General features: G+C 51.1%; 2 protein-coding genes and 1 long non-coding RNA gene across 3 annotated transcripts; all 3 read right to left on the reverse strand.

Annotated features, from left to right (window-relative positions):
- Nucleotides 1-4,844: 4,844 nt before the first annotated feature.
- Nucleotides 4,845-7,257, reverse strand: MFSD5 (major facilitator superfamily domain containing 5). The gene is made up of 2 exons (XM_025883235.1): nt 7,066-7,257; nt 4,845-6,460 (listed from the first exon to the last, which is right to left on the reverse strand). The coding sequence occupies exon 2, from the start codon at nt 6,440-6,442 to the stop codon at nt 5,090-5,092; it is 1,353 nt and encodes a 450-aa protein (XP_025739020.1). The 5' UTR covers nt 6,443-6,460; nt 7,066-7,257; the 3' UTR covers nt 4,845-5,089.
- A 3,945-nt stretch (nt 7,258-11,202) lies between these two features.
- On the reverse strand, nt 11,203-22,677 carry LOC141370759 (uncharacterized). The gene is made up of 3 exons (XR_012375069.1): nt 22,586-22,677; nt 13,860-14,087; nt 11,203-11,762 (listed from the first exon to the last, which is right to left on the reverse strand). It is a non-coding gene; the product is annotated as an uncharacterized lncRNA (long non-coding RNA).
- Nucleotides 14,108-15,075, reverse strand: LOC141370757 (uncharacterized). Its single transcript, XM_073881941.1, has one exon. It carries the CDS (start codon nt 14,658-14,660, stop codon nt 14,163-14,165), a length of 498 nt encoding a protein of 165 aa, XP_073738042.1. The 5' UTR covers nt 14,661-15,075; the 3' UTR covers nt 14,108-14,162.
- Nucleotides 22,678-22,838: the final 161 nt, after the last annotated feature.

Here is a 22,838-nt window from a genome sequence, read left to right on the forward strand (position 1 = left end):
CATGCTCTTCTGACTGAGCCAGCCGGGCACCCCAATCATAGTCTTTCTTCATCATCATCAACCTCTTTTAGGAGCACAGAATCTAGCAGAGAAGACTATTTTAAAAAAACAAAAACAAGAACAAGAACATCACCAAAGAATCTCGGTGTTGGAATGATAATACTAATATCGGTGCAAAATATATGTTATAGACATTACATACATATCTCTTGTAGCATAAGGGACCCAACAGAGGTCTTCTTAAATGATCAATGAATACATCAATTTTCACACTACTCATTTCCTCTTGCTTACACCTTAGCAATAAGTGCTCATTTATTTACATGTTGTGTAGCGAGTGTTCTGGGACTTTTTCCTATGTATTACATCTACTTGATTCTAAACTTAAGGGCAGAGAATTTATCCTTTTTTATTCATCTTCTACTTCTTACAAGAAGTAGGAAGTTCCTTAAGTATTAAGAGATTAATAAATGCTGACCAGTATGAACCTGAGTCACAAAATTCAATCCCTCACCTGAAGTTCAAGCTTATAAAGAGACAGCACAGGATAGTGGAAAGAACTTTGAATTTGAGCCTGAACAGAGGAGTTGGATTCTAGTCCCAGTTCCATGTATTATTTATCTGTGAAATGGGGATAGTAATATCAAGCCTCACTACTTCCCAGGGGTTCTGCCAGCCTCAAATAGACTAGCCTTGAAAAGCTTTCCAAAGGCTCTAACAATGCTTTGCAGCCATTAAAAAGCATGTCTTCTATGTATTGACATGTAAAGATGTCAGAGATACATGAATGACTGTATAGTCTTCCTGAGGATTTCAGCTGTTTTAAAGAGAAAAAAATGAGATAGAGATATACTGTTATGTAAAAAAGTTGCAGAAGAGCACTATTCAACACTTTGATTCAATTTTTTTTAAAAAGGTTGGTTTAGAGAGAGAGTGCGCACATGGTGGGGAGGGGCCAGGGAGAGGTAGAGTCTTGAGCAGAGGCAGCACTGAGAGTGGAGCCCAACACAGGACTTGATATCACGACCCTGAGATCACGACCTGAGCTGAAACCAAGAGTTAGACACTTGACTGACTGCACCACCCAGGTGCCCCTGATTCAATTTTTATTTGAAAACAAAAACAAAACAACCAACTGGGCACCTGGCTGGCTCAGTAGGTATAGCATGGGACTCTTGATCTTGGGGTCATGAGTTTGAGCCCCACATTGGACGTAAAGTCTACTTAAAACAAAACTAACAAAACAAAAAAAACCCTAATATTAAGTGTGTGGATTAGACTCCAAACATTTAATAGTGGGAGCCTGTATGAGGAGTGAGATTAAGGGAGCCTGTCATTTTTTTACATTTTATATATAAATCATATACATTGTTTATATTAAACATATATTTCTGTATTTGCATTTGATCATTTTACAGTGAGTTCATATAACTTTACTGTAAAAAAACTTTAAAGCAAATGAGAAGTATTTTTTTTTAAAGATTTTATTTTATTTATTTATTTGACAGAGACACAGCGAGAGAGGGAACACAAGCAGGGGGAGGTGGGAGAGGGAGAAGCAGGCTTCCTGCCGAGCAGGGAGCCCGATGCGGGGCTCGATCCCAGGACCCTGAGATCATGACCTGAGCCGAAGGCAGTCGCTTAACCAACTGAGCCACCCAGGCGCCCCGAGAAGTATTTTTTTTATAAGATTTAATTTTTATTTATTTGACAGAGGGAGGCAGAGCACAAGTAGGGGGAGTGGCAGAGGGAGAGGGAGAAGCCGACTCCCTGCTGAGCAGGGAGCCCGACATGGACTTGATTCCAGGACCCCAGGATCATGAGCTGAGCCGAAGGCAGATGCTTAACCGACTGAGCCACCTAGGCACCCCACAAAGTATTTTTGTAACATTAGATCTAATCCCAAGCATGACAAATTTTTGTTTGTTTTATAATTCTATTCTGTGGTTCTGTGAGGAAGTGGTGGCAAAATATAATAAAAGGGAAAGAGAGAACCACAGGGTTGGGATTAGGGGAACAGTGATGGGGAATAGAACCTAGACCTAGCCAAGGGGCCATGGCCCTTAGCTGGGAAAAGCCCCTCCTCTTCCTGAGCAGGGACTGCATTTCCAGGAAGAGACAGTCCTCCAGGCCTCAGAACCCAGTGCTGTCCTCATGACCCAATCCTCCTGCCCTCTCATCTATTGGATTCTGGTTCCTTGGGATGTTTCTGCTCTCCTCCGGATCACTTAGAAGTTCCAAATCAAATAATCATGTGTCCAGCTGGATGGGAAGTCAGAAAATCAGGAGCCTCTTAGTGAAAGATGGTGGTGTGTATCAAGTCTGACACCAAGCTGACCTTCCCACTTGAAGAGGAAATGAGTTCAAGTGGAACATACTGACACCCTACTCAGCTGCTCATATACCCCAGAGTAGAAGGCCTCTCAAATAGCTTGATACTTCTATCTGGGCCAGGACCAAAGATAAACACTTCTGGGAATCACCCAGCCACTGGGATGTGTTGTAAAGTTCTATACCCCATCATAGCTCCATCCATTCATTCTCATACCCAGATCTGGTTAGGCTCAGCTGGATTGAAAAAATTTTTAAATAAAATATAAAAGCAAACACTTATGTGGTGCTTACACTGTGGGCCAAGTGCTATTCTAAGCACTTAAATACAATAATGCTTTTAATCCTCCGAAGAGCCCTATGGGGGCAGAGACTATATTATCATCCCTGTTTTACAGATGAGGAAACTAAGGCACACATTCGAACCCAGGTAGCTGGGCTCCGGTTCCATGCTCTTAACCAGTTGCCTATACGGCCTCTCAGCAGAGCATCATAAGCAGTATTTTGCAGGCAGTGTGCGCCTGGAGAATCAATCCCTCCTTTGACTCCTATGGGCAGATACCGAAAAGTGGACCAGATGGCTGAGGCCAAACACTCCCACAGTCTCTTGCCCTTCTCCCAGGACCAGGCTTGGGATGAGGGAGCAAGGCTAGAGGGGGAAAAGGCAGATCAGCAAAGACCCAGGGGACACAGGCAGTACCTGTCATAGAAGGGGCACTAGGCAGGCAGCAAGAAGCACAGTTTAGCTTTGGCTTTGCCATTCACCTGCTACATGCTCTTTGTAAAAGAAATTTACCAGCACCTAGTAATACACTGCATGGCATACAGTGGATGCCTAATAAAAATATATTTAAGGCTGAATGGACAATGTCTAAGATGCCTTGGAGCTCTTAATGCCCTGTGCATCTGAGGAGACAGAGCCCTCCCCACTCTATCCAGCCCCTTTGGAGAAAGCTCAGCAGGGACAAAACTAAAGGAGCCTCATTAGTCTGTCTCTTCTTCCTATTTCCTTATCACTTAGGAATGTGGGGCCCCCTCATGCTTCCATTAGTAAATAATTACTGTCGTCCCAAACAACAAATCACTGACTAGGCTCTGGACTCCAGTCTAATAGACTTCCCAAATGGGCAGCACTTGAAAAGCCAGGTGTGAGCTAGCCTGTCTCCTCTCCAGATATTTACTGAGCACGGCCACAGGCGGAGTACCCACTGTGTGTATATATGGAGGAGACAAAGGCAAAATAAGACACAACTTGCTCCTGTCCTCAAGGAAACCACACTATGGTAGAGAGAGACGGAAAGTCTACAAATAACTATAAAGTATATCTAGGTCCAGCTCAACGGGGCAGAAAGAGGAAGAGGAATTTTGCAAGAGACTCTCTCTTAGCCTCAAGATGGGGGAAGGAAAAGGTATGTTTTTCGGTACTTAACCTCAACCTCTATACCCCGAGGTCTGGGTGGGGGACCTTTTATTTTTCTTCACTGAATAGGGACCTGAGACCCCCATCCATCCCTCCCCCTCAGTTTCCCCCTGCAGAAGCGCATCCACACTACATTCCTGCAGCACCAGCTGATGTTATCTCTCCACACAGGTTGGAACTTGCAGGTCCTGGTACACCTTGCATCTTCCTGTCTGCAAAGTAGACTGGGACCCAGGGAAATAGTGTCAATCCCTTTCCAAAATGGGTGGATCCCCCATCTCCAGCTCAAGCAAATTCCAGGACATACCCCTGAGCCTACCCTCCCTTCATTCCCCCCCCCCCTTTTCTTAAGGCTGGCTCTGCTTCCCCTGAGAAGCCCGGGTTTTGGTGGGAGGAGGAAAGGGAGATAAAATCAGGTGAGGCAGGGAGGGGCCCACCGAACTGGTGTTCCCACTGGTAGTTTCCTGCCCTGATGGCTTCCTCACCCTCACTGAGGCTGGGTGGGGAAGAGTCAGGTACAGACAAGGTGTCCCAGTCCCTCAGCCATTCGCTGTTTTCTCCTCCTGGCAGCCCTTCACTTAGGTTTCGTGCGAGGATACGGGACACAGGACCGGGTGGACCCAGGTGGTGCTGGACAAATGGAGCATTCTGCCACAGGGGCAGAAGGCAGGTAGCATGCATGTGCTGAGCTGCAAGCTTGTTTCTGCAGGAAGGTCCCAGATTTGCCCCACAGGGTGGTCACAGAAGCAACTCGAGCCCATGGAATCTCTGTTCAGTGGCGTGGGCATCCACCCCACATGCTCCAGAGACTCTTTCACCCTGGATGTGGAGCAAGGGTCTTGCTGGGCAACTAGAGAGGGTACCTGTCCCCGGGGTGACAAGATACAGAAGACCTAGGGGCCTCAGGCATTTCCCACCCATTTCTGCTAAGAGGCAATGCTACAGCTCTCAGTTTAAGCTGGAGACAGTCTTCGAGAGGCTAGAAATACAAATGGCTTCTGCTGGTGAGCCTACCTCTATCCTCAAACTCTCCAGGTGCCCACTCATCAGAAACTACTGAGGTGGGTGCAAGTGAGGATGAGCTAATCACATCAACGATCGATTAGAAGTGTTTATTTTTAAATGGAAAGGGGAGAGGGAGTAAGACAGAGGCAACATTTGGCATCTTCTTTCCCGGCCATCACCCCCATGTGATCTCCAACCCAAAGCATTGGCAGGAGGGGCCCCAGGACAGGCTGAGGGGCCAGACAGTTGCAAAGTCAGTCATGGGGAGATCTGTACAACCCTGGAGAGGTGGGATTCAAGAGTCCTTCCCAGCCCCTTTGTCCTGGAACAGGGTTAGAGCTCAGGGGCATAGGGCTCCCCCGTGGGTGAGGGCACCCGCAGCTCAGCATTGTGCCTGACCACGGTGAAGAGCCCCACCACCGCTAGCAAAGCCAACACCATGACACCAGAGCAGATGCTGAACATGTTCCGAGTGCCCGTTTTGTGATCACTGTCATGGAGAACTAGGAGCCCCAGGCAGGCCAGTAAGTGCAGGGGCACCCGGAACCAGTTGAGTACACCAGCTTGCTCTGTCTCAGGGATCACCTTTCTCCGCAGGAAGCTCATGCTGGGAAAGTATAGCCCACAGGCCAATTCGATAAGTAGAAAGGCTATGAAGGACTCCACTGGACTCTCCTGGCCTGGGCTGGTGGAGAAAGTCAACATGAAAAGGGAGAAGACAACGATGAGGACAGCAAGGGAGAGTAGGTGCATGGGCTGGAGGTGGTACCTCTTGGAGGTCGCGATGCGGTACAGGGAAGAGCCAAGCAGGCTGGCGGCCATGAAACTGGAGAAGACAATGCCCAGCGGAGCCCCATGTGGGTCCAGCACAGGCGTCCAGAGGAAGACAAAGATGAAGATGACGCTCTCAAACAGGGCTTGTATGGTGCCTAGCAGCAGCACGCGGCGGTCCGACAGGAGGCAGCGCAGGCCTCCAGCACAAGTCCTTGAAAAGGCACGCTGCCGATCATAGTTCTCTCCCCAGTTATGAAGGGCCAAGGCCCCAGCCAGAGCCAAGAGAGGGATGGCGGCCACAAAGGGTGCTACAGGCCCCAGCCCCATCCAGCAGGCCACAGCTTCAGCTGCCACACCTGCCACTACAGCCAGCACATGGTTCCAGAAGGCAGCTCGGGCAAAGGTAGCTGGGATCCACTCAGCAGGGAAGTCATGACGCTCCACGTGTTCATGGATGTACCAGGCCTCGAAGGCCGAGAACAGCAGGGCCGTGGACAGCCCACCGAGTGCTCGGCCCACCAGCAGCACAAAGTAATCCCAAGAGAGTTTGGTTAAGCAGCATAGAGAGTAAGTGAGGGAGAAGAGGACACAAGACTTCTTGCGACCCAGCCAATCCACAAGGGAGGAGGCCACCAATCCAAAAAGGACTGTGGAGGCGAGGCCACAGACATAGAGGATGGCAATCTGACCCTCCAGGAAGTGGTAATGCTGATAGAGTTTATAGAGGTAGGGGGCCTGGAGCCAGTCAGCTGCCAGGGCCAGGAAGTAGACCTGATAGAAGTCCAGTTGAAACCGAACAAAGGAGGGGTTGCTGCAGGCCCTTCCAGGGGGCTTAGCCCGGCATCTTGACAGTTCCAACCCCAGGCAGGAGGCCAGGAGGACCACAAAAACAAGATAGGCAGTCACCAGCATGGCGGGCCCCCGGACGACCTAGGGAAGGAAGGGGGGTTCGGAATCACATCCATTGCCCAGGTAGCACTGTCAAGGGGCTGGGTGTCTAAGCAGAAGACAGCTCCACCCAACACCCGCCCCCCCCTCCCCGCCAACTGCATTTCCCCACCCCTCAACTCCACTCCCCTAGAGCTCAGACTGGAGTGACCAGTTGGGTGGGTGGGTGGAGTGGCCCGCCAGAGCAGGTCTCCTAGGATACTGTGGGGCAGGGAGGGGTAAGAGGAGAGGGGGAAGACTGAGCATTCGCCCCACCCTTGCCCGGCATAGCAAAGAGAGAGTCCCTTTAATACAATAATCCCAGCCCCACAAGTTAAGGGGGTGCTGTCCTCTTTCACTACAGCTTGTATATACTTGTATTACCTCCCATTCTCTCTGGGGAGCTCGTTTTTGCCCTCAAAGTCTTTCCATCTGTCGAGGGCATCCCTCCCGCCCGCGCGGGCCTCCGGAGTTGCTTCAGGGTCACGCCCGTGCATCTCGGATTCCCGCTCCTCCAGGTCATAGGCACCCCCCCTGCGCCCCCTAGCCCCAGCCCAGCGCCCTAGCGCCGCCACACCTGCTCGCACCTCGCCCAGACCCCGTCTCACCTGCTGCCCCGGTCTGCGGGGACGCCCCGGACACGTCCGGCTCCAGGCCGCCCGGCCGCCCTGCCCGCTCTACCTCCGCCTTGGGCTCGGGTTTGGGTTCCAGCAGCGCGCCCGCCCCTCACAGCCTGCTTCCGGGAGCCGGGTAGGCCTCTGGCCGCCGCCATGATGGCTCCATCACGTGACGGGGTGAGGCGTTCAAGCCCCGCCCCTGCTCCGCCTCCCTGTCCCCACACTGGCGCCCAACTTCCGAAGCCCGCGCGGTAAAGAGTAGAGGCGGTAAGGGCTGGGGCTCTCGCTCTGGCCCCCTCCGCTGCCTTCCCGTGACACCCGCTCCTTCGAATCCCGGGTACCTGCGGGGCCGCCCCGAAATAAAGACCCATTTTCTCTTTCTGCCTCCGTAACATGGAGAATGCCTGCAGTCCCGCAGACTCGTGGGCTGGAGCATCCGAAGGAACACCGCTGCCCTAAGCCGAGCCGGCTCTCGGTTTTCCTGCTCTCTCACCTTTGTGACCTCCGGGCCCGACGTCAGTATGGCCCCGACACCTGAGGGAGGCAGTGTGGTGTTAAGGACTTGGACTCCCGCATGAAGCCGGGCTAAGGCTCAAATCCCACCCCTGTCACTTACCACTGCGTGGCCTTGGGCAAGCCACATTACTTCTTAGTGTCTCAGTTCCTTTGTTTGCAGTCAAAGGAGAGCAGTGCCCAAGTAAAAAAGGCTAAAGTTCAGCCCTGTTGCTGAATGCCCGCCTTCTGCCACTTAACCAGCTGTGTTACCTTGGAAAGGTTATTTTCTTATACTCCAGCCTTCGTGTATCTCCGATGGCTTCCCACCTCACTAAGCCTAAAAGCCAAAATCTTTATAATGACCTATAAAACCCTCTATCCCCTGTTCCTCCACTACTTCTCTGACTTCATCTACAATTCTCCCTCCAAACTTTCTACTCCATCTATATTGGCTACCTCCTGGGCCTTTGCATACTGTGCCCTGAAAGGTTTTGGTTTTTCTCCCAAATACCTACATGGTTCCCTCCAGCCCCTCCAGCCGCTCCAGTTCTCTGTTCAAATGTCACCTTCTCAGAGAGGCCTTCCTGGGCCATCCTGTTTAAAACAGCATCACCACCACCTCCGCTAGTAGTCTACCTGCTGTCCTTCCAGCCTCTTCCCCTTCGCTGCATTTTCTCCATAGCACTTAACACCATCTGGCACACTATATATTTTACTTATGTACTATCTCTTCTCCCTACAGATTTTTATCTATTTGTTCACTTGTATTCCCAGTACTTAAAAGTTATTGGGGGGGCACCAAGCTGGCTTAGTCAGAAGAGCATGTGACTCTTGATCAGGGGTGTGTGGGGGGATTCTAGCCCCATGATGGGTGTAGAGATTAATAAAAAAAGGAAAAAGTTTAAAAAAAGCAGTTATCGGTAAGTAAAAAGCAGTCAGTAAATATTTGATGAATAAATGAATAAGTTAATTCAGATAAATAAGCCTAAAAAGTGCTGGCCCATATTAGTTGGTAACACTCATCAAACAGTTATCTATAATGCATCTAAACTCTGTTTTAAGAATTCCTGGGCCATCTGCTATATATGAATTATGTCGTGTCACAACAACCCATAAGGTAGGTACTATTATTATCCTTGGTAGTTGGAAAGCTTAGATAATATGCCCAGAATCTCTTGGTAAGAGGCAGAATTAGAACTGGGACCCAGGGGCGCCTGGGTGGCTCAGTCAGTTAAGCGTCTGCCTTTGGCTCAGGTCATGATCCCAGGGCCCTGCTCAGCGGGGAGCCTGCTTCTCTTTCTCCCTCTGCCTACTTGTGCTATTTCTCTGTCAGATAAATAAAATCTTTTAAAAAATGTTAAAAAAAATGTTAAAAAAAAAAAAAGAACTGGGACCCAGATCTTTCCAGTTCTACACTCATGTGGTTTCTGAGAAGATGAAATGAGTTCACTCATTCGCACAGGTGATTAGTAAATAAATGTTGGTTTCCTTTATACTAAGGCTTGGAGGGCAGAGGGTGGGAGAGTCTGGGATTACACCTTGAGAAATCCCTTTTTTTTTTTTTTAAAGTATGCTCCAACACGGGGCTTGAACTCATGACCCTGAGATCAAGACCTGAGCTGAGATCAAGAGTCCGATGCTTAACAGACTGAGCCACTTAGGCACCCCGAGAAATACTTTCTTATGATAAAGTAAACAGCTAAGATTTATATCCTACAAGTTCCAGAGTGCCTTTATACCTAACTGGCAAAGCCCTACAGAGTAGTGGCTCCCATGTATTCATCTAGAAACACAAAGACTCAAAAAAACCAAGATTTCCCCAAGGTCGTTCAGTGAGTGAACCAAATACTCTCCATCCCAGTCCTGGACTGAAGCTCCTTGAACTCATGACCCCTGTTTCTTTTGGGGGTGGAGGTCATCCTGAATGAAGGCAGGAGTGGGACAGGATGGCCTTACATTCGGGCCTTCTGTTTTCCGGGAGGGAGGCCAGTTTTCTTCCATTGTTGAGCTACATTTTGCTCAAAAGCACCTGGCAGAGAGAGACTTACAGCGATATCACATTACTTTGGATTATTTTTTGCTTATTGTGTGACCTATTAAAAATATGTTTAGTCTTTTTTTTTTAAGTATATTTGATAAGTTTAAAGTTACCATTTTTTTTTTGCCTTTTAATTTTTTATTGTTATGTTAATCACCATATATTACATCATTTGTTTTGGTGTAGTGTTCCATGATTCATTGTTTGTGCATAACTCCCAGTGCTCCATGCAGAATGTGCCCTCTTTAATACCCACCACCAGGCTAACCCATCCCCCTACCCTCCTCCCCTCTAGAAACCTCAGTTTGTTTTTCAGAGTCCATCATCTCTCCTGGTTCGTCTCCCCCTCTGACTTACTCCCCTTCATTCTTCCTCTCCTGCTATCTTCTTCTTTTTCTTTTTTCTTAAAATATGTTGCGTTAAAAATATGTTTAGTCTTGGGACACCTGGGTGGCTCAGTCGGTTAGGCGGCTGCCTTCGGCCCGGGTCACGATCCCAGGGTCCTGGGATTGAGTCCCGCATCGGGCTCCTTGCTCGGCAGGGAGCCTGCTTCTCCCTCTCTCTCCCTCTGCTTGTGTTCTCTCTGTCAAATAAATAAAATCTTAAAAAAAAAAATAAATAAATAAAAGACCTGACCTCCTGACTTCTTTAAAAAAAAAAAAATATGTTTAGTCTTAAGGCTCCCCTGTCCCTTCAGAACTGAGAAGCACAGCTAGGAAAGGTCCTAAAATGGGAAATGTGCCAGCAGAGGGCTAGAGGGGATAAAAGGCAGCCTGTGAGCACAGCCCATCTCTAGGACATGCTTCTAGTAAAGGGCAAGGAGGGCTGAGGTCTATGTATTGCGGAGTCACAGGGGAAGTCCTGGTTTTCAGGGAAGGTGGGAGGATGCCCTGGGAATAACTAGGAACCTTGCTCACCAGAGGAGCATCGTTTAAAACTTTTATTATGAAAATGTTCAAACATACACAAAGGTAGAGAGTATAGTTCTATGAACCTTTATATAGTTAATTCAATAATATTAATTTTGTCACTTTGTTCCTTCTACTCCCTGCTTTCTGTCCTTTTTTGTTGGCCAAAATATCTAAAAGTAAGTATGTCACTTCACTCCATACTTCAACGTGTATCTCTAGGGAATAAGGCCCTTTGCTTACATAACCCCAAAGCCATTTATTTTACATCTAACAAAATCAGTACTGATTCCTTGGCATTGTAAATACCCAATCTATAATAATTAAAAGGCTCCAACTGGGGTCCCTAGGTGGCTTAGTCGTTGAGCATCTGCCTTCAGCTCAGGTCATGATCCCAGGGTCCTGGGATCGAGCCCCGCATTGAGCCCTGCATTGAGCCCCACATCGAGCCCAGCATTGAGCCCCGAAACTGAGCCCCGCATCGGGCTCCCTGCTCCGCCGGAAGCCTACTTCTCCCTCTCCCACTCCCCCTGCTTGTGTTCCTTCTCTCACTCTGTCTCTGTCAAATAAATAAAATCTTAAAAAAATAAATAAATAAAAGGCTCCAACTGTCTAAAATTGTCTTTTTACAATTGGGTTGTCCAAATCAAGAACCAAACAAGGTCCACGTGCTCCATATAATAGTTGTCCTTTTATTATTATTATTATTATTATTAATTATTATATTCCCCCCCTCCCCCAGCCATTCACTAGCTGAAGAAATTAGGTCAGATTTCCTTGAGAAGTTTCCACATTCTGGATGTGTCTTCTCACCTCCTCGCTGGGTCATTTAAATTGTTCCTCCATCCCTGGTATTTCCTGTTAAATGGAGGTTAGTTCTAGAGGTTTGATTTGAATCACATTCAGTTTTTGTGTGTGTTTGTTCCTTTGTTTGGCAAGAGTCTTTCATGGGTGGTGCTGAGGGCTTCAGATTACATCACATCAGGAGGTACACAGTGGGTGGTTGTGCCCTTTTTAGTGATGGTAAGATTCATCAGTGGGGTCAGGTGGTGACAGCTTGATTCCTCCATTGTAAAGTTCCCCATCAACCATCGTCTTTGGTTTCATCCATTCATGATTCTTGCTTTGATCAATTATTTCATTAAGGGTTGCAAAATGATTTTTCTAATTCCATATTCCTTCCACATTCGCTGGAATTCTTCTGTAAATGAGAAGTTTTCTCCACCACTTAGAGCTATTTGGTTACCCTGAAATATAGTTTATATAGGACAGGCAGCATAAATGCTTAATTCTTTTTTTTTTCCAAAGATTTTTTTAAACTAATCTCTACACACAATGTGGGGCTTGAACCTATAACCCCAAGATCAAGAGTTGCTCACTCCACAGACTGAGCCAGCCAGGTGCCCCAATTCTTTTTAATTGCTTATTTTCAGAATAAGAAGTTGGAAGAAGCATCATTTTTAAAAAGTTTGAGCTTAGAGCTGAGTAGGGATGAATTGCCTGGATCATGGGTGAGGAAAGGAAGGACTCTTCTGGTAGCTGTGTCCAGCCCTTGCAAACACCAGTGCTTGGGGCATGTGTGGGATAGACAGACATTGGAGGACTCACTGTCCTGGACCTCGGACAGCAATGAGATAGGCATGATGTGCAGGTACCTGTAGGACCCAGGGAGAGAGAAAGACAAATATGGAGAGGCAGAAAGAGAGATAGGAAGTGAAAAAACAACTAGACCCAGAAAGACAGGGAGAGAGACAAGGACAGAAAGGGAAATAGAAATGAAAGAGATGGAGAATGAAATGCACCAAAAGCAGAACAGGATAGACAAACAGAGAGGGGGGCGCCTGGCTTGGCTCAGTCGGTGGAGTGTGCGACTCTTGACTTCAGGGTCCTGAGTTTGAGCCCCATGTTGGGCATAGAGCTTGCTTTAAAAAAAGAGAGAGGGGGCGCCCGGGTGGCTCATTCGCTAAGCGTCTGCCTTCGGCTCGGGTCATGATCCCAGGGTCCTGGGATGGAGCCCCGCATCGGGCTCCCTGCTCCGCGGGAAGCCTGCTTCTCCCTCTCCCACTCCCCCTGCTTGTGTTCCCTCTCTTGCTGTCTCTTTCTCTGTCAAATAAATAAAATCTTTAAAAAAAAAATAAAAATAAAAAAAGAGAGAGATGAGTAAGGTGGATCGAAAGACCAAGAAAGCAAAGAGAAATGAAGACACAAACTGACCCAGGGAAGGGGGAAAGAAAAAGACATATATGTTAGGTAGATTTTAAATTAGATGCGAGAGGTGCCTGGGTGGCTTCGTTGGTTAAGCGTCTGCCTTCAGCTCAGGTCATGATCCCAGGGTCCTGGGATCAAGACCTGCATCAGGCTCCTTGCTCAGCGGGGAGTCTGCTTCTCCCTCTCCCTCTGCCTGCCACTTCCCCTGCTTGTGCTCTCTCTCTCTCTCTGTCAAATAAATGAAATATTTACAATTAATTAAATTAATTAGATGGGGAAATGGAGAGAGAAATAGAGGGATAGAGAACGGGGAAAGCTGATGCAGAGACAAAGTTAGGTGAAGGCAGAATGTCCCAGTGACAGAAAGAAGGGAGTAGAACTGGAGAGAGTGATGTAGACAGACAGAAGGAAGGGTAAACAGAAAGCTGCACAGAGATAGAAAGGAAAGAACAAAGGGTTCCAGAGAAGGAGGCTGAGAAAGAGAACACGGAAAGGACTTGAGAAATGTAGAGGGGTACTTAGGGGCGCTCGGCTTAGGGCCTAGTCCTGGGCAGATACCCGGGGCTCTTACTTCCGGCTTCCTATTGGTCACTTCTCCAAACCCCCAGCTCCACCCCCAGGACAGTGGATTCTGACGAGCTGTGTGGATGGGATCACTGGGACGCTGCAGGGTTCCCGGCTTCCCTTATCCCCATGCCAGATGAGCATGGATGTAGCAGGTGGGATTATTGCTGGAAGATTGAGGTCATGAGACTGCGTGAGCGCACAGAGATTTGAAAGACAGGACATCCAGGCAGAGAATGCCAGGTTCCTAGAAGCAAAGGACCATGAAGGATGTCATGACATCCAAGGGGAGGGAAGAGCCAGGAACCCTCTGTTCAACTTTGTCTTCTGATCCAAGAGCCACTGACCTTCTTTGCCTGACTCAAGATGAGAGGTAAGGGGTCCAGAGACTCTTGGGTCAGTCAGGGAGATGGGTGGAGGTCCAAGGGGCAAGAAGTAGCCCCTTAACAAAGAATCCCCTCCTGCCTCTAGAGGAGGAATGCACCTTATCCACGCAAACTACAGAGATGATGAGCCAAGAAGGATCTCCAGCAGAGGCTGAACTAGAGGAAGAAAATGGCTAACTTGCTCACCTTCAGCAGCCATGAGGGAGGCTCTGAGAAGCACGCTTTCCATTCCAGAAGTTGCAGAAAAGGAGGTTCTGGACCCAGCGGGAGCATGTCCAGAAACTAACATCAAGGCAGATGCCCCGCTCTCAGGGACTGAGGGGGAGGCCGGGGCTCTGAGCAGGCTTCTGCCTCTGCCTTTCTGGGCGAGGGGTCCGGCTGATCCCTCTCCTCACTCCAGAGCTTCTGTCTCCCCTGCAGAGGAAGCAGCTAGCAGAAGTGCTCCAGGAGACTGACAGTCTCTCGGGGGGGGGAGGGGCAACAGCCCAGCTAGACTATCAGACAGTGCCTCTGAGAGGGGCGTTGTCCCCTGAAGCAGCGGCCAGTGGAGCCTGGAGGAGCCCCTCGGCCACAGCCACAGCTGTCGCTGCAGTCCAAGCAGGAACTTGGACAGGCAGCTCGGCCTTTGGAGCAAGGGGAAATTGGGCAAGATGAGGGGTGGCAGCAGGTCAAGTGCGGACCAGTGCATGGGATGCAGGAGCTGTGGGGACAAGTCAAGGGCAGGCAGGCAGGGCAGGGAGGGCAGGGGCAGGTACAGGGTGGGCCAGGGAGGCCGGGACAGGAGGGGCAGGTGGCTGCATAAGAGGGATACGCAGTGCAGGAGCAGGTGGGAGGAGGACAGCTAGGGCAGGGGCAAAAACAGGCGGAGGGGCGACAGGACAGACAAGGAGAGGCAGCTGGCGGGCCGTGCCCCGAGGGGGGAGGGGGCTGTTGGTGGGTAGCCTTCTTGTTCCGAGGCCCCAAGCGTAGGCCGAGAGAGAAGTCCATTCAGCAGCAGGAGCAGCCAGGCTGGGGGTTGGGTGAAGGGAAGGGCAGGGGTGAAGTAGGAGGGGCGGACTGAGAGAGGCAGGGGTGGGGGCAGGATTAAACCTAAGACAGGGCTGAGCCTTTGCTGATCCTGCTGGGCGCTCAGGCCTCCGCAGCCAGCCCTCCCCTTCCAGGCCTGCCCAGCGATGCTCTCCTGGAATGCTACCCTCCACTGAAAACTCTCTGCACCACAGCAGAACCCGTTCCTCAAATATGACACTCGCTTTCATGCCTCCAGTCCTTTGTTTCCACCGTTCCTTCTGCCCTGCTCCCAATGCTCTTTTTCTTTTTGCTGCCTGGTGAGGTTCTCTCATCTCTGAAGTCTTCCCCTTTATTCAGTCAAAATGTTTTTTTCTTGAGTTCCAGGCACCTGACACCTGCCTGGGTAAGGAAGGACCCCTGCCCAGCGCGCCCTGGCCCTGACGGCCACCACCGGCCACCGCCGGCCCTGCCCTGGCTGCCTCTAGCTCCCAGACTGTCCCCCGAGGGCATTTAGGGAAGCAGCCCCAGCTGCCACCCCAGAACTGTCTGAGACACCGAGCCAGGGATGTTGGCGGGAACTGGCAGTGGAGGGAGGATGCTTAGATTCTGGGGATTTCCAGCCAGGGCAAATCCCAGGTGTGGGGGTGGGGGTGCCCAGCTGTCTCTGGAAGACTGACAACCAGCCTGGACAATTATTATTTGAGGACTTATCGTGTATCAGGGAGTGAATAAGGCGGCTAAGTTTCCTCTTTTATAGAGCTCCCATAAAAGTGAGGGGTGGGGCAGGGTGGGGACCAAAACCAAACAAGTAAATAAACAAATACACAGGCTTATTTCAGAGCATGAGAATGGCTGTGGGAAACCCAGGGTGCCCTGATGACAAGTGGCTCAGAGAGGTGGGCCCATCAGCAGGGGCAGCTAGTCAGCCCCCAAACTGTCAGGTATGACAGGGCTTAAAGGTTTGGGGCGAGATACAATCTGTCAAGCCCCAGTGGACCAGGGGAGAGGTGCCTGAGGCTGAATGTATCCCAGGTGGCTGGGCTGTGCAGAAAAACAAAGCTGAGGAGGGGATAAGGAATGTGGGAGGTTGCAATATCAAATTTGGTGGTCTGGGTGCCTGGGTGGCTCAGTCAGTTAAGCGTCTGCCTTTGGCTCAGGTCATGATCCCAGGGTCCTGGGATTGACTCCCTGCTCAGCGGGGAGTCTGCTTCCGCTTCCCCCTCTATCCTTCCCCCTGCTTGTGATCTCTCTCTCTCAGGCGCGAGCTCTCTCTCAAATAAATAAAATCTTTTTTTAAAAGATTTTATTTATTTATCTGACAGAGAGAGACACAGCGAGAGAGGGAACACAAGCAGGGGGAGTGGGAGAGGGAGAAGCCGACTTGCCACAGAGCAGGGCTCGATCCCAGGACCCTGGGACCATGACCTGAGCCTAAGGCAGACGCTTAACGACTGAGCCACCCAGGTGCCCCTCAAATAAATAAAAGCTTTAAAAAAATAAAATTAAATTAAGTGGTCAAGGAAAGCGTCACTGAGAAGCGATATTTTAGCAAAGACCTGAAGGAAATGAGGGAGAGAGCCATGGAAAGATCTAGCCGAAAAAACATTCAGCAGAAGATTGGGGGTGGGGGTGGGGCGGAGATGGCAACACTCAATGGGACTGGGGGCAAAGGCGAGAGTCCTAATGGCACAGGTAGAGATCAAGGCAGGGACCCCAACATGCAAGGCCCTGGGAACCCCCACACACACAGGGGCTTGGATCTCAGTCCAGTAAAAGGGAAAACTGCAGAGGGTTTTAGACAAGAAAGCGTATGGGTCTTCTTGGTCTCATGCCTGACCCCTGGTTAGAAAGTTCTGCTTCTTATGTAATTGGTGTAACCACTTTGGGAAACAGTTGGGCATTATCTGATAACTGAGATTGCCTATAGGAACACTTTGACTCTTAGGCTTGGTTTGGCTTTTTAAATAAGCTTAAAAGCCCCAATGTGGGGCTTGAACTCACGACCCTGAGATCAAGAGTCAGCATGCTCCATTGACTGAGCCAGCCAGCTGCCCCATGACTCTTAGTTTTATAGCCTGGAAGAACTCTTGCATGTATGTCCTGGGAAACGTGTCCAAGAATGTTCTTAGCAGCATTGTTCATGATAGGCATACTGAAAACAACTCAAACATCTACAAACAATAGGATAAAAACATAAATTGTGATGTATTCATGTGACTGAGTACTATGCAACAATAAAAAGACAGTTATGTGCAACCACTTGGATATGTCTCACAAACAGGAAGTTGAACAAAAGAAGACACAAAAGAATAATACAGTATCATTTCATTTACATAAACCTCAAAAACAGGCAAGACTAAGCAATATTGTTTAGGGATGCATGCATAGGTGCTAAAAGTATAAAGAAAAACAAGGAAGGGGCACCTGGGTGGCTCAGTTGATTAGGCGTCTGACTTCAGCTGGGGTCATGGTCTCAGGGTCCTGGGATCAAGCCCCATGCCCCCATGCTGGGCTCCCTGCTCAATGGAGAGTCTGCTTGTCCCTCTGCCCTTCCCCTGCTCATGCTCCTGCTCTCTCTCTCTCTCAAATAAATAAATAAGATCTTTAAAAAAATCCAAGGAAATAATTATCACAAAAGTCAGGATGGTGGTTACTTCTTTTTTTTTTTTTTAAAGATTTTATTTATTTATTTGAGAGACAGAGAGAATGAGAGAGAAAGCACATGAGATGGGGGGAGGGTCAGAGGGAGAAGCAGACTCCCCGCCGAGCAGGGAGCCCGATGCGGGACTTGATCCCGGGACTCCAGGATCATGACCTGAGCCGAAGGCAGTCGCTTAACCAACTGAGCCACCCAGGAGCCCCATTTGTACCCCTTTCATAATGTATTTATATATTCTGTCCAGAAAGAGAAAATAAGGTATCGCTTTTTTTCCTCTGGTCCATGCCACCTTGTTCAGATAGGGATGCTGACGTTAGATATTTCCTAGTCCATACACCTATCTTTCCCACCAGATCTCAAGGACAGCGGCCTTCCTTGTTTTTTTGGCACCTATCAATGCCTGGCATGAGGCAGGTAATAAATGTTTGCTGAGTTGGATTGCATTGAATTTCCCAAGTCTCTAATCCCATGGAGAGAGGGGCAGTCGCGGAAGAGGAGGAAGCCTTCGGTGGTGAAGTGTGCTCAGGATCACCAGGACCTGGGTTCCCACCTTAGCTTTGCCACTTCCTAGCTGTGTTATTTGGCCAAGTTGCTTAACTTCTCTGATTCTCAGCTCCCTCTTCTGTGAAATGGGGATGATAACTGCTACCTCTCTGGACTGCTGCGTGGATTAAGGTGAATGCCTAGCACAATGCCTGGAACACAGTAGGGGCTCAACAAAGGATAGCTTCCCAACCCCCCTGGCCCCAGCCCCACATCTTTTCTTCAAAGGAATCTGCTAGATGGAGCAGCCAGATATCAAAGATGGCCCCAGAGAGTGGGACAACATCTTTGGGGGAAGCCCCTGAAGCTAAGGTGGATCTGTAGTCTGGTAGAGAGCTGGCAGACAGGGAGATCCAACTGAAACTGAACCGATCCCAGGCAGTCGGTGGGAGCTGGCAGGGGAGATAGGACACCAGGGTTCTGGGAGTTTCCATCTCGGGGAAGTCCCAGGTGTGGGTGCAGGGGTGCCAGGCCGGCCCCACCCAACACCCTGGCTCCAGGGGATGTGGGCACAGGGAGGAAAGTGGGTCAGAGCAGGGCTGGAATTTAACCCCATTGGTCCCATGACCTCTTTGCCAGCTGCAGAGGCCGCAGGGCCACAAAGAAACCTGCTCCCTCCTCCAAAGGGCCTTCCATTCCTTTTCCTCAGAAAGGAAGAATCTTGGCACCTTGGTGTCTAGGCAAGAGGAACTGGAAGCCCCCCAGTGGACAGAGGAGAGATAACCCTCTAACCCCTGGATTGAGGTTCTGTACAAAACACTGCTACACCCGCCCACGTGATGACTGGCAGACACCTGGAGCTCTCACCTCACACATACTCCAGGCAACTAGCCCAGGGAGTGGGCCAGGTCAGGGCTGGATCAGGGAAGGGGAAGGGCGCATGGCAGAGCAGCTTGGAGGAGAAGGCTTTTCTGTCTGGTGAGGCTCCAGCTAGGCAAACACAGGAATCCCTCACTCCGGGGGATTTGCCAACAATGTGGGGCCTTGTTTTCTGTGTATAATCTGAGACCCAAGCCTGTGGTTTCCTCTTCCCTATCTGTGCCTCTATTTCCCTTTCCGGAGGAGGAAATGAAGGAGTGGGGGGGGGGAATCACTCCAGGGTGGGGTCACCAGGTGTCCCGGGGACCCCGCTTTGGCCTTTAGGAGGTGCTTATCATCTCTCCCTTGTAGCATATCAAAATCCACGTGGGGAACAGGAATGGAGGGACCCTCTTCTTTCTGGGGGGAGCAGGGTGGCTGGGAGCCAGGACCCTGTTCCAGGCCCGTTGCCCATATTCTTTTGTTGCCTTCCTTTCTCTCTACTCTCCTCCTCAGCTTTTCCTGGAAGCCTTTCCTGATCTCCTGGGCTGGGGGGACATCCCTTCATTATCCACTCTCATTGTACCTTATGCCTCTGCACACTAGTTATCACTTGTAATTGCGTGGATTATCCGGCAAACATCTGACTCCCCCAGCAGATTATGAGCCCGAGGCGGTATTCCCAGGGTCTAGTACAGTGCGGGGTACACAGTGGATACTTAGAGGAGATCTGTTGAATTAATGAAGGGTGCATGTTCAGGGAAGAAACCCCTAGAATTGTTTAGGGTAGTCCTCAAATCCTGTGTTCCAAAATCAAGGCCTTATTCCATGTGGGGATCTGGGTGGCACTGAGGCCAGTAAGGGGTCTTCTACACACGAATTCATTCACCAGGAAAGCCAACAAACTGGCAAGCGGGAGAAGAGGCCTGGTCAAAGGGGTGGAATTGAGCAAGCACCCGGGGCAGGGCTGGCACCGGACTTGGCATGGGGCAGGTCTAGGGGGAGGAGGTGGGAAAGGAGGGGAGGAAGGGAAAAGAGAAGACACGTGTTGTACAAAACATGTTTTCATCACACTCTCCCTGGGTGCCCTGGCCTCCAAGCTCCGATGGCACTTCCGTGCCTTAATGATGTCCTTGGGGGCTGTAACACAGCTCCCCCACCTCCCACAGACATCTGCCAGCCACCTCTGAGCAAGGCATAGGATGTCCTCCCCAGCTCCAGAGTGGGCACGGGGTAATTACCCAGTCCATGTCCTCATGTTCCTGGGGAGAGGGCAGGATGACAATGAGGGGTGGGGCAAAGAAGCACAGCCAGGGCAGGTGGGTCAGACGTTCTGTCAACACGATCTCTCCTTTTTTTTTTTCTTAAAGATTTTATTCACTTATTTGAGAGAGAGAGAGAGTGAGAGACAGAGAGCACGAGAGGGAAGAGGGTCAGAGGGAGAAGCAGACTCCCCGCCGAGCAGGGAGCCCGATGCGGGACTCGATCCCGGGACTCCAGGATCATGACCCGAGCCGAAGGCAGTCGCTCAACCAACCGAGCCACCCAGGCGCCCCGATCTCTCCTTTTGGTCTTTGTGATGAGGGAAGCAAAGGAAGCCTGGTCCTACGGCCCCCAAGAAATCATTTCTCCAAGTTGCCAGGGTGACCCGGTGGAACAAGCACAGAGTAAAGGCTAGAACTAAGGATGACAGAAGAGTTCTCCAAACGGCTTCCAGAGTAGGAGGCCCTCTTCCCAAGTCTCCTCCTGGAATCCCTGCACAAAACACCAGTTCCATTGTAAGAGGGAGAGAAGAAGAATCCGAACCCCTCACAATGCTCCACTTCCCTGATCCCCAGTCTGCGGGCTTTTTGTTTTGACTTCCAAACAGACCCCCGTCATTGGGTCCCAGGGAGGGGCGGGGGCGGAGGCGCGGCAATCCCAAGGGGAGGGTCCGGCACAGGGCGGGTCTTCCTGGGCATCGCCCCCTGGCTGCTGTCCTTGGCTGGGGACGGAGCAGGCCACCAGAAGGGAGGAGCCACAGTTACCAAAGAAGGATGGATGGACAAACACCCACCAGAGACAAAGACAGAGGCAGACAGACAGACAAACCAAGACAAAGAGAAGGGCAGAGACAGATGGAATTTTAGACCTGCTGACTCTTCCCAGGCTACCACAAGTGTTTGGTCCCCATGCCCCCCCCCCCCCCCCCCGCCGTTAGCTTCCCTGCCCCCATCTGCTACCCCAGCTACACAGTCCTAGAGCCCTAGCTCTTGGCCTCGGGGAACAGCCTCTGAGCCCCCTTAAGAAGGAGGGGGGGAAGAGTTGAGAGAGGAGATACCCAGCAGGAAAAGTGTCGCGGGGGTGGTGCCTGGTTCTGTGTCAGGATGCCCGGCCAAGGGCCAGGGAGGGAGTGGTGCCCTCGCCCGGTCATGAGGACAGGAGACTCATTCACTGTAAACCAAGTACAGATGTGCTGGGACAGGGAGAGGGAATTAGGGCCACATTCACAAACCACAGTTGGGTCCGCCCTCCTTCCGCCAGCCCCCAGCATCAGGGCAGGAGGGGTTAACTTTGCAGCCTCCTGGCAGGATCCCTGCCACATGGGCCAGACGCCATCCCACCCCAGCCTGGATGCTTGGGTCCAACTCCCTGACACTTGCCCCTCCCACACGGCTGAGTGCTGCTCCCAGGGTAACCAAGCAAAGTCAACAGCAGCCAGGCCACCTGGGGACGGGACCCTGGAGTACCTATTCCCAGCTCTTTCCACCCCTGGAGTGAAAGGGAGGGCCTTGTCTGCACCCCCATTGACGTCTCCTGTTCTCCTGAGAAAGCCACAGCATGCCCCTTCTTTCCCCCTCTCCATCACCTGACTCTGGCTACAAAAAGAGCCCTTTCCTAGGAGGAAGGACATCTGGCCCCCAGGGTGGCAGTGAGGACAGAGCAGAGTAATTTCTGCACGGAAAATGTGATGACGTGATCAGGAGCCCATGGCCCCAGTGCTGGCCACCCTGGGATTGTTGCTGGGGGAAGGTCCTTTGGGTGCGGATCTTTCCAGCCCAGTTCAGCCCCTATTACTGCTCCCCTTCTCTCCTTTCTCACTCCCACCCTTCATCCCGTTGGGAGTGTCTGGGGTCCATGCACAGAGCCTGGACTTCAGACCCCTTCTTTTCTCTCACTCTGTCTTCAGTAGAATGGGGACAAACCTCTGGGTTCCCACTGTTGGCCTGAGAGTCTTTGTGGTCATGTTGAAGTCAGAGAGTGTCCCCATCAGACGCTGACACTGACACTGACCCTGGGCATGCGTGCACGCGTGCGCGTACACACACACACACACACACACACACACACACACACACACACAGAGTCAATAACATTCGTGGCGCATCTACCAGGCAAGCAGGCGCTGGTTAAGGCAGACACACACCCTCTGCTTGGGCTTTCTCCCTCACACCCAGCCCAAGGCTCCTCCCACTCCCAGCTACAGTTCCTCCTGCCCTCACCAGTCTCTCCTCCGCCAGACCCAGGCTCCCTAAATCCCGAGTTTACTCAAGGCAGGGTGAGAGGAAGAGGTCTTCCTGCCCCTGGGCCTGAGCACCCCCCAAATCCCACTAATTAAACCAGTTTGCTCCTGGCACCAAAAGACCACCTGGGATAGGCTAGGGGAAGTAGAGACTACCTTGACCTGCAGGTGAAGGCTAAGCAAAGGGTAAAGACAGTGGCCTTTGCTTCGTACCCCAGCGCCATCACTCCACCCCTGGGGATGATGAGGATGCAGCTCCCATTGCCTCCCCTGGAGAGGTAGCAGAGACTGGCTTCACTGAACCACACAGCCCGGCCAGAGAACCCAAGCAGTCCCCCTAAATGGCAGGAAGGGGAAAAGTGCCAGAGAGAAAGGGTGGCATCATGGGCCCAGGACACTGACCTCTTCTGCCAGCCTTGCCCGGCCTCCTGGGGATGGAGCCACGGAAGCCCAGCAAATGGGAGGGGCAGAGACCCGGGCGTCCTGGGCTGCCCCGCCCCGCCCAGCCCTCCCCCCCACACCCCCCCTCCCCCCAGCCCCTGGGCACCGAGGAGGGAGCCGGGCAGGGGCAGGCGGCAGGGGAGGGAGGAGCGAGGGCGGGAGGGGGAGGAGGGAGCCGGGCTGGGAGGGAGGTGGGGGGGTGGGGAGGGAGAAA

The sequence above is a fragment of the Callorhinus ursinus genome, unplaced genomic scaffold (assembly GCF_003265705.2).
Source record: "Callorhinus ursinus isolate GAN/ISIS: 27379988/994484 unplaced genomic scaffold, GSC_fseal_2.0 scaffold44, whole genome shotgun sequence".
Classification (NCBI taxonomy): domain Eukaryota; kingdom Metazoa; phylum Chordata; class Mammalia; order Carnivora; family Otariidae; genus Callorhinus; species Callorhinus ursinus.

Excerpts from the sequence above, each read along its gene's own strand:
- MFSD5 (XM_025883235.1), bottom strand. The coding sequence starts at position 6,442 with ATGCTGGTGACTGCCTATCTTGTTTTTGTGGTCCTCCTGGCCTCCTGC.
- LOC141370757 (XM_073881941.1), bottom strand. The coding sequence starts at position 14,660 with ATGGACTTCTCTCTCGGCCTACGCTTGGGGCCTCGGAACAAGAAGGCT.